This window comes from Argopecten irradians, chromosome 12, assembly GCF_041381155.1.
Source record: "Argopecten irradians isolate NY chromosome 12, Ai_NY, whole genome shotgun sequence".
Taxonomy (NCBI): Eukaryota; Metazoa; Mollusca; class Bivalvia; order Pectinida; family Pectinidae; genus Argopecten; species Argopecten irradians.
The window spans coordinates 13717546-13733860 of record NC_091145.1 but is presented as its reverse complement, the minus strand read 5'-3'; the positions used below and the strand labels follow the sequence as shown (position 1 = coordinate 13733860).

The 16315-nt window shown below is 34.9% G+C and overlaps 1 protein-coding gene across 1 annotated transcript; it reads left to right on the top strand.

Moving 5' to 3' along the window:
• Positions 1-1158: 1158 nt before the first annotated feature.
• LOC138336012 (urocanate hydratase-like) lies at positions 1159-16306 on the top strand. The gene is made up of 21 exons (XM_069285272.1): positions 1159-1301; positions 2411-2541; positions 2698-2851; positions 3877-4005; positions 4417-4478; positions 4741-4807; positions 5173-5229; positions 5715-5801; positions 6147-6298; positions 6762-6870; positions 9298-9368; positions 9894-9991; positions 10208-10316; positions 10496-10584; positions 12069-12139; positions 12453-12551; positions 12742-12841; positions 13449-13530; positions 13926-13974; positions 14388-14438; positions 14868-16306. The coding sequence occupies exons 1-21, from the start codon at positions 1176-1178 to the stop codon at positions 15009-15011; spliced, it is 2037 nt and encodes a 678-aa protein (XP_069141373.1). The 5' UTR covers positions 1159-1175; the 3' UTR covers positions 15012-16306.
• Positions 16307-16315: the final 9 nt, after the last annotated feature.

The window sequence follows — 16315 nt, the reverse complement described above, 5'->3', positions numbered from 1 at the left end:
GCGACTACTGTCATATGTAGGCTGCCACTTTGCCTTCGACGAAATATATGTATAGAAAATATCTACATGTACACATAGCAAGACTCACAATGAGCCTCATATCCTGTTTGCCAAAACCTCTTTATTGCAAATTTAGACACCGTTAATCACCCTTGCAGTTGTGTAATAGGCGAGAAAAAAGTTGTTTTGTAGTGGTACATGTAAGACCGTGTTTCGAACCCGATACCTCCGAATACTAGCCGGCCTCAACCGTTTCTTATGAAGCCCTGCCTACTGCCAACATTCCATGATAGTAAAAGGCGACCAATTTTGGGATCTTATCCTTTCTCTTAAATTCCAAAATGACTTTCTTCTTCATCTAGCATCTCCCTTCATACCGCCTCGTTATTGTTCTTGAATTGAGGATTTGCCTCCACGAGGAAAGCTTTGGGCTAATTTGCCCGTTTTCAGTATAACATATATGCATGTGATCATGACCGACTGTGATGTGCTGTTCGGTATCGTTGGCGGCATATGCTTCAGTGATATAGCACTATAGAAAGGGCAAGTGTTTTACTATTGCAAGGAAACATACATTTACACTATGTAGCACGACTATACCACAGCCTCCCAAACCATACAGACATTGGCGCATACAGTGCATTGTATATAGGGGAGACCGTCCTTAATTGACCTTAATAATTGTTTGAAATAGGACATTTAGTATAGCCTATAGTTCACCGATTAACCAACCAACCACCCGACCAAGAGTTTTGCTTACATGTGCAATCATTTTATATATAGGGATCGATATTAACCATATATGCCACAAAATAAAAGTTTAATGCTTAAGAAAGAGGTGTTGGCAAGCCCAGCAATTTAGTACCAAAGGAGAAGAACATTTAAATGTTAGAGCGTGGTTTGAACCCTTGATCTCTGGAAGCTAGTCTGATGCTCTACCTGTCACCGATGACCAATCATTACGATTCTGCTACATACGCGCATTTTGATTAATCTAACAATACTGGGAGAGAGGTACGTCCCTGTAGTACATGTAAATAATCTAGAGTTAACCTTACGAGTAAATTTGGTTATCTTTACGTTAGTGAAGTCCATGACCGGGAATACACTACAGAGATAAAGACGAACACCATACAGGGTAAACACAAGGTTCAGACAACAACAACACAGAGCGAATGTCGTCGTTGAAAGAAATCTGTGAGGGTCTCCCGTTAGACCCTCTTCCTCCGAGGAGGCCTAGAGACGAATCCGTGGCTCATGCTCCCGTTCGGACTCCCGATTTGTCCCCCGCTGAACAGAGGGTAGGCGTAACGATACGGTTTTGTGTACATTTATATACATAAGTGTTATCCAAGAAGTTGTTATACAATGTTACAAATAATGTAAATAATAAACTTGTATATCCTATAATCATTTTAAATGTTTAGATCTCTAGTAATACTCTACCACTGTTTCAACTTAGGTTACCGATTGTCTAAATTTTCTTATCCTTCGGATCTTCCAGCTTCATAGTTAATCGTTCCGTCCATACCTATTACATGTAAGTGGGATTGTGACAGAAAAAAAATCATCAACATCTATCATAGTTAAAGGTATTAACACCTAGGAATATCCCGCCACTGGTTTGAAATCTTGTTAATGGATGCCTTTCTCTTTAATCCAATAGACAAACACGCTGGGACTTCAAACCTTCCTTTATCTCATTTCTTATTTAGCCTACTGTTTTCGTGGTAGGTTTAATGCCATACAAGAAAATCTCGTTGGGTATTTCTCTCCATGGACTTCCACAACATCAAGTCATATCTGTGTTTTAGAATTCATAGATATCTTACTTTACTGTTGCCTGTACTCATCAAGATAGCTTTAACGAATTATTTCGTCTCTCTTCGTCTCCATGGACTGGGAGTTTTGAATATATGCAGACGCCTATCTAAGATGAATCCAAGATGTTTATTGGCAGTGGAATTCTTGTGGAAAATATTTAGACGGCGTCATGATTTATGTGAAATCATACCTATTCATACGTGTATTGCGCTTCTGTTGTTACAAATTGATTTCCATTTAAGATTCTGACATGTAGTATACAATGCAATTCATATTTTACCTGGAATAGTTTGCTGGATGCTGTCGATGAAGTAGAAAAATCTACAAAATCGGACTCTATTAATCTTAGTATCAAGATTAAAAAGACCCAATGACTTAATATCATTTTGTCAGTTTAGATTACGTCATTTAACAATAACTTTGCAATATCTTTACCTAACTTAGTTTTGCCATCACACCATAATGATGATGTGGATTCTTGTTAAGTATACCACTGTTGGAAAAATTCAGCCTGTTGTGAGTCTCTCCTTTCCTTTGCAATGTATGTTTCATTAACTTTTCTACTGAGGTAAATTCATATTTTTAGTTGGCATTGGAGAACTCTTTGCGATATTTCCCGTCCGATCTACATGAGACGCTGGCTCCGGAGTTCGCCGAGGAACTACAAAATTATGGACACATATACATGTACCGATTTCTGCCCCAGATACAAATGAGGTAAATGAACATTTAATCAAAATCGAACAAAACAATCCAGTGATATTTTTAAATCAAATGCTTTGGCAAGAATGTGTAATTTGAAGCGTTTATGTTCTAATAGTCTAATACCTATGATGTTTCCTTTGAAATAATACTTTCAGTTTTTGTTTACAGAGCATTTCCTATCGGGGAAATTCCAGCTAGGAATCGACATGCCGCAGCCATTATGCATATGATATTAAATAACCTTGACCCTCGAGTGGCTCAGTTTCCACAAGAACTAGTGACGTATGGTGGTAATGGACAGGTGTTGTCTAACTGGGCGCAGGTAAATCATCATTGTTTACTAAAGTAAACCTGCCACAGGAAGGCCAATCAAGGTCATCAGATTTACTTATCAAGGGTTAAACCGTAGATAAAAAGAACCATTGTTAATATAGTGTGCAATGTATAATATTATGGAGGTGATATTATAACATGTGTTAAAATCAACGATACAAAAAAGCTCATTCTAAATAAAAGACTAATTTCTCAATGGCATGTCTATTTCGCTGTCAAAGACATGATCTTTCTGACAATACAATGCCGACGACAATCACCATAGGTATGACAATAAATGGTACGACAAGAATGTTGTCACCATAGGTATGACAATAAATGGTACGACAAGAATGTTGTCACCATAAGGTATGACAAAAATGATACGACAAGAATGTTGTCACCATAAGGTATGACAAAAATGGTACGACAAGAATGTTGTCAACATAGGTATGACAATAAATGGTACGACAAGAATGTTGACAATCACCATAGGTATGACAATAAATGGTACGACAAGAATGTTGTCAAAGGATAGGTTGGTTGGTTGGGCTATACATCAGATGAGGAATTATATATAACAACGAAAATGTCAAAACTGTCTAAGAATACACGATGACTGGTGCGTTATTATTTTGCCGCACTGTCATTCTACCGAAAAGCAGAGTTTCCAATGATAAGAGAGGTAACTAAAAGACGCAAAAGTAATTCTGTCCTTACTTCTAACACCTGAAAAGTCTATTCAGCCGATAAAAATCTGTTATCTTTTCAGCGGTTAATGAGTTTAAAGAGAGGAAATTGATATTAACTTTAGGAGAATGTCGACTCAAAAAAGCCAATATTTTTGCTGACTATGTGTGTTTACAGTAACATATATATGATTTATCATAATTTAAGGTAAGTTTTTAACTGTATGATCAACATCGGATAACTCGAATACCCTATTTTCCTCCAACTAAAAACCTGGTCCCTTGCAGTTCGAGTTATAGAGATGTCACTGTATGTTCCTTAATAATCTTTCTGTTTGCTTCGAAGTTTTGGCTGGTGATGAAGTACTTGTCAGAGATGACAGACGACCAAACATTAGTAATGAACTCCGGACACCCACTGGGCCTTTTCCCCAGCTCCACCTCAGCCCCACGTCTGGTCATCACCAATGGCATGGTATGTCACACCGAAGGATGTATCAGATGACAAAAGACTGTAAAACAAAATCTTTCCATTTATTTTAATAAATATGCAATTTTCATTTTTATTTTCACACACTTTGCACTTAATATTTTTTCAGACTGTTTCAATAATGATTTGTGTGTTGAAAAAAACCAAATAAAAAAAAAAAAAAAAGATATTATTTTGTAAAGTGTATTTTGTCAAATATGTTCTCTAATATATCTTTGGTTATATAATACACGTTAGTTCCGCGTATTGCAAAGTTTTCATTCATGCTTATTGGAGTTTTATACTTCATAAAAATAATACCTTTATATACATGTACTGTTTAAAAAATAAAGAATGCTTGTATTATTTTGCTCTTTGTCCATTACAATGTTACCAGTAATTATTCTTTATTGCTAGGTAATACCAAACTACTCGTCACGACAGGACTATGAGAAGATGTTTGCTTTGGGTGTCACCATGTAAGTTACTCTGTTATCATTCTCTAACAAACCATTTCACAGTAATGACATTGAAACCAAAATTGTGTACACATATTTATGCATGGCCTGTGAATTGTTATTACCGAATCTTCATATTCATTAAGTATTATTTCAAACATATTGCTATGTATTCATAAAAGTAAATATTTGTTCTAAACGTAAGTATATATTTAAAACATTTAAAGATATATTGTAAAAATAGAAATATTTCCATTCCAATAATTTCATCGTTTTACAATAGGTATGGCCAAATGACAGCTGGTAGTTACTGTTACATTGGACCTCAGGGAATAGTTCATGGTACCACAGTGAGTACCCCTGGTATAATAAAATTGATAAATTACATGTTTATCTCCCCAGGGTAAATTTTACAACAAATATATAGTAAGGTCTTTTATGATTTGATAAAAGGTTTATCCTTCACACAAACACACCTTCAGTTATCCCATTACTTCAACGGTCGTGAAATCACTTGGATAACGTATGCAGTGGATTTGTGATTAAGCATTTTTTTATATACAAGTATCAAATACTCTAAATACACCAAAATAGCATAATAAGACACTCGATTACGTCTCGTACATGTAAGCACAAGGTTTATAACTAAACGCTTTTTTAGGAGGGGGCCTATTTAAGAAAAGTTAAGTCCCTCATTTGTTGATATTTTTTTTAGCTTACAATACTGAATGCTGCAAGAAAACATCTAGGCGTCACAGACATGGCCGGCAAGGTAATACAAAACAAACATTTATATGTATTTGTATGACATTTATCACTGGTTTCCTAAATCAGTTTAATAGTGGTCAAATATGATTATGGTTGATATTTATTTTAATACAACAATGAAAACAATTCCTTAAATTCAAGTAATTCAGTTTTACAAAGGTCTACATATCAGTCTCCATTTACAGTAGAATAAAGCATATGTCGTTGTATCAAGAAGATATACAAATCTTTTTCACCAAACTTGCGAAGATAAAATACAGGTGTGTCTTTGTTGATAAATGAGACTTGTGGTCACTGTAAATGTGTGTTCGGGGGTCATTGCTCATGGAATCTATACCAGATTATGGTTCAATTTATAACCAGTGAATTCTGTAGCCCCTTTTAAACACTCTATATTACACGGTAAGCATATTCAAATGTTAGTAGGATTCCTTACTTTGTTGAGAAGCAAAGTAACGTCGGTGTATGGATTGCCTTCCTTGTTAACAGGTGTTTGTGACTTCTGGCCTTGGAGGAATGAGTGGCGCCCAACCGAAGGCTGCCACTATCTGTGGCTGTATAGGACTGGTGGCCGAGGTATTTACTGGAAATTGCCTTACATAATGCCGCTGCCCAATTCAGAGATTATGAAAGGCCATAATGGAGTTTTATTACAATAACAATTAATCACAATTTACTTTGGTAATTTCTTGAAAATATCGAAAGCCAAGAATGTTTTATAAAGCTGCAGTAACTCATTACTGATGACGTTATCTTTATTCTTTTATTTCAATAATTAATTCATGAAATACACGAAACTGTATTGATTGATCGTTATGATTTAAATAAAAAAAATAATATTTTATCGTTCCCAAGATAATAAAAGCATAACAGATCATTGCTGATTCAAGCACAATCATAGTGATCATATTTTTATTTCAGGTGAGCAAGGAAGCCTTGGAAAAGCGACATAAACAGGGATGGTTAATGCAAGTTACAGACAATTTAGACGAATGTATGACGATACTTCGTCTGGCTCGGAAGCAAAAGAGAACCTTAAGTCTCGGGTACCATGGAAACATTGTGGATGTTTGGTAATTTTCATTTATTATTGATATCTTAAAACATACATCGTTAATTGGTCTTTTTGCATATTGAAAAAAAAACCCACATCATATCAGTAGTAATTAACGAGATAAAATAGTAGATACAGATATAAAACGTGTATTCATTGCTATATGTCATTTCCTTATGCGGACAAATTATATACTTTGACTTCGCACAAAATAATGACTTCCTTTTCGCAAATGACATAACAAAATATGATATGCTCATTAGATAAATAAAACTTTTTTCTTATATTCAGTTTCTTATCAAGTCAAAAATTTAAATTAAGTTTTATTGCTCTTATTTTCTTAAGTTCACTTTGAGTGTTCTAAAAAAATATATGTTGTCATTGTCATTTTGTATTTTGTCATTTTATTGTTTTTCTGTCTAGTTGAAATAAAACAAAATTCTAGTAAAGATGATATTGAAATACATGATTTATGATTTTAGGGAAAGATTAGTGTATGAATATGAAAGTACTGGAGATTTGTTGGTGGACCTTGGATCAGACCAGACTTCCTGTCATAACCCCTATCTTGGCGGATACTATCCCGCGCAGGTAAGGTCATAGATCGTGACGTGCAGCACTGGTACATCAGTGGCCGTTATCTGTGATCTTTAATGTTTTATCCAATTAAGGAATGGTCATTTATTCATCGAGTGGCACGGGGATATCTAATATACAGAGGATCTTACATGAGTGGTTATGTAATATGATTTTTTTAACTAATATGCCACGAGCCTTCAGACGAGAGGCATAGCAAATTATTTAACGAGTTTAATCAATTTCATATTACGTACCCACGAGTGCAAGATTATATCTATCATATAACTAGTGTTTATGTAAATATAGACGAAATATACAATTTCGTGTCCGTATAAGAGTGGCGAAATCAGGCTAGGATTTGACGTTCCCTTTAACCAAGACAATAGCGTAACGTCATATTTTCATTATAACGTCATTCTTACCTGTGACGTCACAACAGTGTTATTACACGTGTGTCTTACGATATTCCTGACATGGTCATATGACAAGACTAATCGGACCAGTTATGTAAGCAATGAACAGTTGTATGACTAGTTATTGTGATGCGCGATACTTACCAAACCATAGATAATACTCGGCAAGTACTTTTAATGCATGGTCAATTACTTTGAAGAGCAAATTGATAATTTATCTAGAGATATTTTCCTAATGCTTGAATAAAGTACTGTAATTGTAAAGGATTCAAGGTACTACATAAACAGGCGTGATCATTTTCATTGAGGATGAATTCAATGACAATGTAACAAAGTACTGATTTTAAGGTTCACGTACAATGGACTACCAAAAGATAGTAAAGGTATGGTCTTTTACTGTGGGTAATTTAGCTTATTGTAACACAACCAGAAACAAATGTGGCCATTAAACACAAGATAGTACGCATTATACCGAACCAGTAGGCCAAGTACTACTCAGTTAAACGAACTTTTTATTACAGTAGGTACTGCCCATGTGACCAATAACCTCATGGGGGTTGTTATACTAATATGGCTGTTCGTTTTAAAATGTTGTCATACACATGGATATAAACGTCAACTTTTGACAATTTAAAATTTCACTATTTCACCATTCCCTGTTATTATCGTGACAACATCAACAATAGCTATGGTAATACCCAATATATGCAGAGCATGATTTTGTTATGTATGCAGTTGCTGAGTTACTACTCAAAGTATGGGCATTGGAAATGAGATATAAACTGTGTCGACATATGGATCTTTACCCGATGTATTACCCAGTACAGACCGACTTTATAATGACTTATATTCAAACTCATTATTGCTACAACACAAGCAGTAATAGTTTTCAATAAATATTTTACGTGTGCTCATTGATTTAAACAGCTGTTTTGATGTTTCATTGATCAGTCCTTTGGGCGAAAACAATTGATCTAGGTATAAGGTTTCAGATACAGAATATGTAAGTGATATACACTGTAGGAACTATGTATCAGATACAGAATATTAAATGTGATTTATGCAAATGATATTTATCTACGTTCTTTTACAAGTACATGCTAGCCTATAGGTAATCCATATCAACCATCAATCATGTCTGACTTTCAGTGAAACGGTGTATTCACATTACGCAAGCAATTTGTCTAAAACTATTTTACATTATTTTTTTATCAAATTAAATAATCGGCCTAATTATACCTGGTAGACATTCTCCGAATTTATGAACCGGTATAGCGCTCAGCATAAAGGGAATGAGACGACTGGTTTGCCCTGACACCAGACTTAGACATTATGACAGATGATGTCTGGTGTAGGGCCAAAGCGCAGTGCTATATCAAAAAGTGGAACTCGCCGACACATTTTGGTATCGGTCAGGTCATTACCAATTCAGACTGACCTCCGAGAAGCCCCTCTTATCTTGGTCTTTTTAGCAAATGAATAATTTATCTACCTAAATATAGCAATTTGTCGAGATCAGAGTCGATTTGCATACTATGAGAAAATGGCGACGGCGAAGAGGAAGATTAAAAGTTGCGTAAAGGAAACTACTGTATTGACATAATATATAACGTGCATGCATGCTTAAATGAATTGTTGTGGATAGATAAATTATTCATCTGTTGAAAAGACCAAGTTAAGTGACGCTTCTCGGTGGTAATGTTTTGTAAGCAGTCTCAATTGGAGATGACCTGGCCCGATACCAAACGGTGTCGGCGAGTTCAACCTTTTGATATAGCACTGCGCTCTAGCCCTATACCAGACACCTATCTGTCATAATATCTAAGTCTGGTTTCAGGGCCAGAGTATATCGGACTAGCTTCAGTGGGATAGCACTATACAAAGGGCACGAATTCCATTTTACAAAAAGTCACTTCAAAAACATACTGCAGTCTCCGAAACCAAAACCCGCACGTACTTTACACACCGCATACATGAAAGGTCATCCTTTAATGACCCATTTAAAAGAATATTTATTTCATTATAGATCTCTTACGAGGAGTCGCTGACACTTATGCACGAAGATCCAATACGATTCAAAAATCTGGTTCAGGAAAGGTATTGGTTTAAAATTACGTTTGACTTGTGTTCTTTCTTCCCACTTCACTAGATTTGATATACCATCAGTTCTTTAGTCTTTAATTCATACATGTATAAGTACATGATGGTATGATATATATAACTACAAACAAATTAAAGTTTCTGCATAAATGTGTCTCCTAATACACAACACGTACTAATTAACCATTCATTCTTTGACTTAGCGTTATTATGTTTTAAAACAAAAATACATCATAATAAAATGATGGTGGTCAAATACGCCAATTTATCAATTATGAATATTTGTAATTCGTTAATGAGCCATTGATAACATTGCTTTATGACTTTCATGTATATAAATATTATTTACATCAAATCACTATGTTGATGTAAGGTATCGAACTTCGAAGCCTACGTGGGACCATTTTTATAGTCGTTTGCTGTTTTTACCTTCAGAACCAACATCTGCTGATTCCTTGTACATGTAAATAAAGTAGTATTTAAACCAAAAAGACTTAGCTTAATCCGTCATTATGATTTCAGTCTTCGAAGACACATTGCTGCCGTAAATAAACTTTCCAACAGAGGGATGTTCTTCTGGGATTACGGAAATGCATTTCTACTAGAAGCAGACAGGGCAGGTACGTGCATATAATGACACCTGCTCCCTTTTCAACTCCATGTCTAACTTATGACATGGTCTTTGATTTACAGATCTCTTATTCATATTCTAATCATATATCTTATAAAATTGTTTCAAAACTTGTTACAGGTATGTATAAACGATCTTTGAAACCAATTACATATGATTATCTGAGGATTTTGTTCCTTAATTTTGTCAATAATGTTTGTTCCAGGAGCTGATGTAGGGCGACAGCAGGGGTTGAACGGAACACTGTTTAGATATCCGTCCTATGTTCAGGACATCATGGGGGACATATTCTCACTAGGATTTGGACCTTTCAGGTAGGATAATACGACGATAATACGACCATTATTAATACTAAGTATTTTAGAGGTAGGAATGGATAGGAAGACACTATTTTATGTCTGCAAGCTGTCACATCTCTTAAAGCATCACCCACCATCACAACTGACATTACAACTGATATTGACAGTATGTATAAATATTATAACACTTACAGATGGGTGTGTACTTCTGGAGAGTCGTCTGACCTTGAAAAAACAGATGAAATTACAACGTCAATTCTGGAGGACATCATCAACCAAGGAGGTATATATAGTAGATATAAGGTCAACTAGTCAACCAAGGAGGTATGTCATAGTAGATATAAGGTCAACTAGTCAACCAAGGAGGTATGTCATAGTAGATATAAGGTCAACTAGTCAACCAAGGAGGTATGTCATAGTAGATATAAGGTCAACTAGTCAACCAAGGAGGTATGTCATAGTAGATATAAGGTCAACTAGTCAACCAAGGAGGTATGTCATAGTAGATATAAGGTCAACTAGTCAACCAAGGAGGTATGTCATAGTAGATATAAGGTCAACTAGTCAACCAAGGAGGTATGTCATAGTAGATATAAGGTCAACTAGTCAACCAAGGAGGTATGTCATAGTAGATATAAGGTCAACTAGTCAACCAAGGAGGTATGTCATAGTAGATATAAGGTCAACTAGTCAACCAAGGAGGTATGTCATAGTAGATATAAGGTCAACTAGTCAACCAAGGAGGTATGTCATAGTAGATATAAGGTCAACTAGTCAACCAAGGAGGTATGTCATAGTAGATATAAGGTCAACTAGTCAACCAAGGAGGTATGTCATAGTAGATATAAGGTCAACTAGTCAACCAAGGAGGTATGTCATAGTAGATATAAGGTCAACTAGTCAACCAAGGAGGTATGTCATAGTAGATATAAGGTCAACTAGTCAACCAAGGAGGTATGTCATAGTAGATATAAGGTCAACTAGTCAACCAAGGAGGTATGTCATAGTAGATATAAGGTCAACTAGTCAACCAAGGAGGTATGTCATAGTAGATATAAGGTCAACTAGTCAACCAAGGAGGTATGTCATAGTAGATATAAGGTCAACTAGTCAACCAAGGAGGTATGTCATAGTAGATATAAGGTCAACTAGTCAACCAAGGAGGTATGTCATAGTAGATATAAGGTCAACTAGTCAACCAAGGAGGTATGCATAGTAGATATAAGGTCAACTAGTCAACCAAGGAGGTATGTCATAGTAGATATAAGGTCAACTAGTCAACCAAGGAGGTATGTCATAGTAGATATAAGGTCAACTAGTCAACCAAGGAGGTATGTCATAGTAGATATAAGGTCAACTAATCAACCAAGGAGGTATGTCATAGTAGATATAAGGTCAACTAATCAACCAAGGAGGTATGTCATAGTAGATATAAGGTCAACTAGTCAACCAAGGAGGTATGCCATAGTCACTCTATCACTAACAAACGTAACATTGCTGGTGGAATTTACATATAAATCCTCAAGATTCAAATTGTGTCACAACAGAGATTGTAAAATACATGTAACTATAAATTGTATACATCTACTCGTATCGTTCTTCATTAAATTCGGTTTTATTTGATTTATTTTAAGTTTATGTTCTACCGTTAATCTCCCGCCATCATCAATAACATTGACACGTGCGTGTCTTATTGTTTACCTTTCTGCTATGTAAGATTTTGATACTTTAAGATACATGTATATACTAACATATGTCATTATACAGTTCCAGAAGGAATCAAGCAGCAATACAATGACAACATACGATGGATAAAAGAGGCGAAAAATAACAGATTGGTAAGATGACACAAATAAATTCCGATTTGTCCCCGGAGATGAAAAAACAGAAGGAAAAATAAAATGCGTTTAATTTCAAATTGATTCACACCATCCTTTTATGACATTATTTCTAGCAAGAACACTTTGTAATTCGTCAGTATGAATCACTATTTTTTCTTATGTTGCCTTTGATGAGAAAATTCATTTTTGTCTAAGATTCATTATAAGTCATATGTGTTACCATGGGAATAATACAATATGATTATTGATATAATATTGCATGTAAACAAAGCCATAAATGTACCTAAAGTTTGTAACATACTTTGATTAGGTTGTAGGGTCACAGGCTCGAATCCTTTACTCAGACCAGAAGGGTAGGATAGCCGTAGCAACGGCTTTTAACAACGCCGTAGCAGACGGGAAACTGAAGGTACGGATTTCCAATTGTTCCTGTTAATATTAAGCTGATAACCGGAAAAATATCAAGACCATACACTGTATTGCTCATTCTTGTAAAAGTATCCATTGTAGCCATGCTTATACACAAACAAATGATCGATTATATATAGCAATAGGCTTTATAGATACTTTATAATTTCAATTGACTTGTACATTGGCAGGGTCCCGTGGTGCTGAGTCGGGACCATCATGATGTCAGCGGTACAGACAGTCCATTTAGAGAAACCTCCAACATCTTTGATGGCTCGGCCTTTACAGCAGGTACGATAATTATATTATAACATAATTTGATTACTCTGTCGCTTATTTACCGCAAAGCATGGCTTATGAATATACACAGTAATTTCCATGTGTTATCTCTATGAATCCATGTCGAATATGATAATATCATTCTTACTAGTATGCATATCTCTTTTGAAGTATTTTGAATTCTTTTTTGCCGTTACTAAATCACCTAATTATCCAAACTCAGATTATCTAAATGATTTCAAAACGATTTGATTAAGCATGCGATATCTAAACAGATACGCACAATAATTAATGCAAATCTATCAAGAGACATATACATATGTATGTACTTGGCTTCACAAACGATAAGCAAAACAGACAGCGTTCTTTCACAAGTTAAAATCAAGTATGAAATGCATGTGTTAAAGCATATTTAGGAAATTGTGTTAAATTAAATTTTGAATGGGCATCTGTCAAAATTTGCAATTGTTATATTAAACACATATTTTTCACATTTTACGTGTGGGTGCTTGATTTTGTTCATGCGTTCGCTTATTATGTAGAACATTGGTAGATGTGCATTTGATTTGACCTAACGAAATGCATCCAAGTGATAATTATTTTGTCTGAACTATATCAGATATGGCGGTGCAGAATGCCATTGGTGACGCCTTCCGTGGAGCTACATGGGTGGCGCTTCACAACGGCGGCGGAGTTGGTTGGTGAGTCGACATTCCTTTACATTAATATCAATGGTATACCGACATTATTGAATCCAAAATGTATAATCATACTGGCCACACCAAAGAGTCATTTAATTCGGGTTTGTGAGCTATTTCACTGACCGGTAAGGGTGAGAGAGATGAGGGCATAATAATGAAAATATTCCAATAAAAGTTATATTTATGTCACATACTTTCTTTAAATTAATTTTCTGTTACGGATGACAGCAGAGTGTCGGTGCGTCAGTCACGTATATCTTATCCATTTGTATAAATTAGACATGAAAACACGATTAGTATAACTCAAAATGTATCTGAAGCATACTTATCCTTTGATTATACTTGCTAGTTTCAAAGATATGAAAATATTTCCTAAAGTTAATTTTCACATACAGGGGTGAGGTAATCAATGGTGGATTTGGTCTCGTGTTGGACGGATCAGAGGTTAGTTTTTGACAATAAATTCTCATAGACTACAACGCTCTATTGAATTAATTGTTTTGGACTAATAATGTCTCTTTTTTCGATTCAAACATATGGCAATACCAGCATTGGAGTGTATTAACTTTGAATATTTTAATGTTATTATATATGACGTCTCTCCTACGTGCCAAGACCACAAATACCGGTATCATTGCAATGCATGGTCTTCATTCATGTCAATTAGTCAACAGCTTCCATCATGTTATCTTTGGTTGAAAGTTATCGTCCAAAAACAATATATATGTGAACTTTCCTTTTTTGAGATCAACTGCCGTAATATAAACAAAAGAATAACTTGGTTGTTATTTTATTATGAAATGCGTTTATATGATACAAGTATCGGTAAGATAACTACATCATATCTTTTATGCTAGGATGCTGGCCAAAGAGCAAAACGCATGTTAGCATGGGATGTGTCCAACGGTGTAAGTATCCTCAGAACACGATGGTCTTTAAATGGCTTTAATAATTGATTACGTGTAATTAGTTAATTCCAGACATTTCAAAATAAGCAATGCAGTGATATTTCCTTGAGTGCAAAACCATTTATAATAGATGCATACTTCTTAAATATTTTTTCATAACTTCAATTCATTTATTCAACCTGAATAGATAATAAATGTGAATACGATAACAGTGGCGGATCTAAAGTGTTCTTTTTGGACTTCAAAAATCCCTTTTCTTACGAATGCTCTTCCAACATCATGTGTTTTCACAATTGTCTTCACATTTCACACTCATGGAAACTAGGAATTAGGAAAGTCCCTATATAAATGTAATTCTCTGGATGGATCGGCCACTGACCAATGTGAAATAAGTGATAGATAAAGTACATTGGATTCATTGCTGTTTAGGTGGCGAGACGTTGTTGGTCCGGAAATAACCGTGCAGAGGAGACTATTTGTCGGACTATGGATGACAATCCTAAACTGAAAGTCACATTACCCAACCACGTGGAGGATAAAACTATCCTGGACAAAGCTCTCGGCAACTCGTGAAAGAGAATATGTCCTGATCTTATCATAAACACAATCATATTTTGGTTTGTGAGCATGAAGTCGAGCGAGAATGTATGATATTGCTCATGAATTTGTGGGTTTTCAACAAAATAATTAGTAATTTAGATATATGCTATTATTACAAAGATTTATTACTGATTATTAAAGATGCTCCATCGCTGACAGAGCATAAATGATATTCATCACTTTAACAATAATTGGTGTTTAATCATGTATATATGTGTCTAATTAACACAAAAAATAATACAAAATAATTTATTTTGCATTTGGTGCATGCGCAATCCGTACTTCATTCCATATAGAATATAGTGCCACGGAATTTTTTCTGGATGCAATTAATTATTTTTTGTAATTTTAACTTATAGTAAAATTCGAAGCTCAAACTTTCCAGAGGTGGTAATGGTGTAAAGTAAGTAACTTGTGTAACTGAAGAAAAATATTAAATCGTCTGCTGCTGTTTTTTATAGTGAAAAAATACCATTTGTCAGCGGTGGAGCATCTTTAAAGATTGTTAATGTTTGTGCAATTCCTAAATCATATGAAATGTTGTTTACACCATTCACACGTATATTGGAAGGAAAGTAGATATGAAAATCTTATTGACATTGTACAGCTTTTGTACGAGATCTATTGTCTTAGTGCTAATGTACTCATTTCTAATTCATGCATAGAAACTGAATACTATTGGCGACCAATTTAAAGGCCCACTACCTTTGCGAAACAAAAATTAAAAGTTTCTTAAAACAATAATAATATATGTATACGAAAATGTTTATTAATGGCCTAAAAAGATGTCGCCAACCAAATGCAAGATTCCACGCGTAAACTATGTTAACAGTGAAGATTTATTTCGCTGTTTTGCCGTCTGACATAGGGATAATCAACCGACGCGCGGTAATTAGGACGACGGCGGGAAACATAAAACGACCCGCGTTATGAAAATTAGCATTTAATTTATTTGAGTTAAATTCTTAAGAATGTGATGCTAGGTGAAGTATAAACGGCAAGTTAATATTTTTGTGACTCTATAAAATAATCAATCTCGTTTTAAATTCCCATTTTAGAAATTAAAAGTCGTTTCGGAAAGGTACGTAGTTACCCTTTTAGTAGTCTAAAACTGTGGAATCATTCTCTGATGTTGACATCATTTTTAGGCAATACATGTAATAAGTTTACACTTTCTTTGAAAACCAGCAAATAAAGTATGTATGTTTGTCAATTGTCTGTTCTTGAACCATCTGCATTTTTATATTAAAAGTAAATTGTATAGTTTATTTATTTTG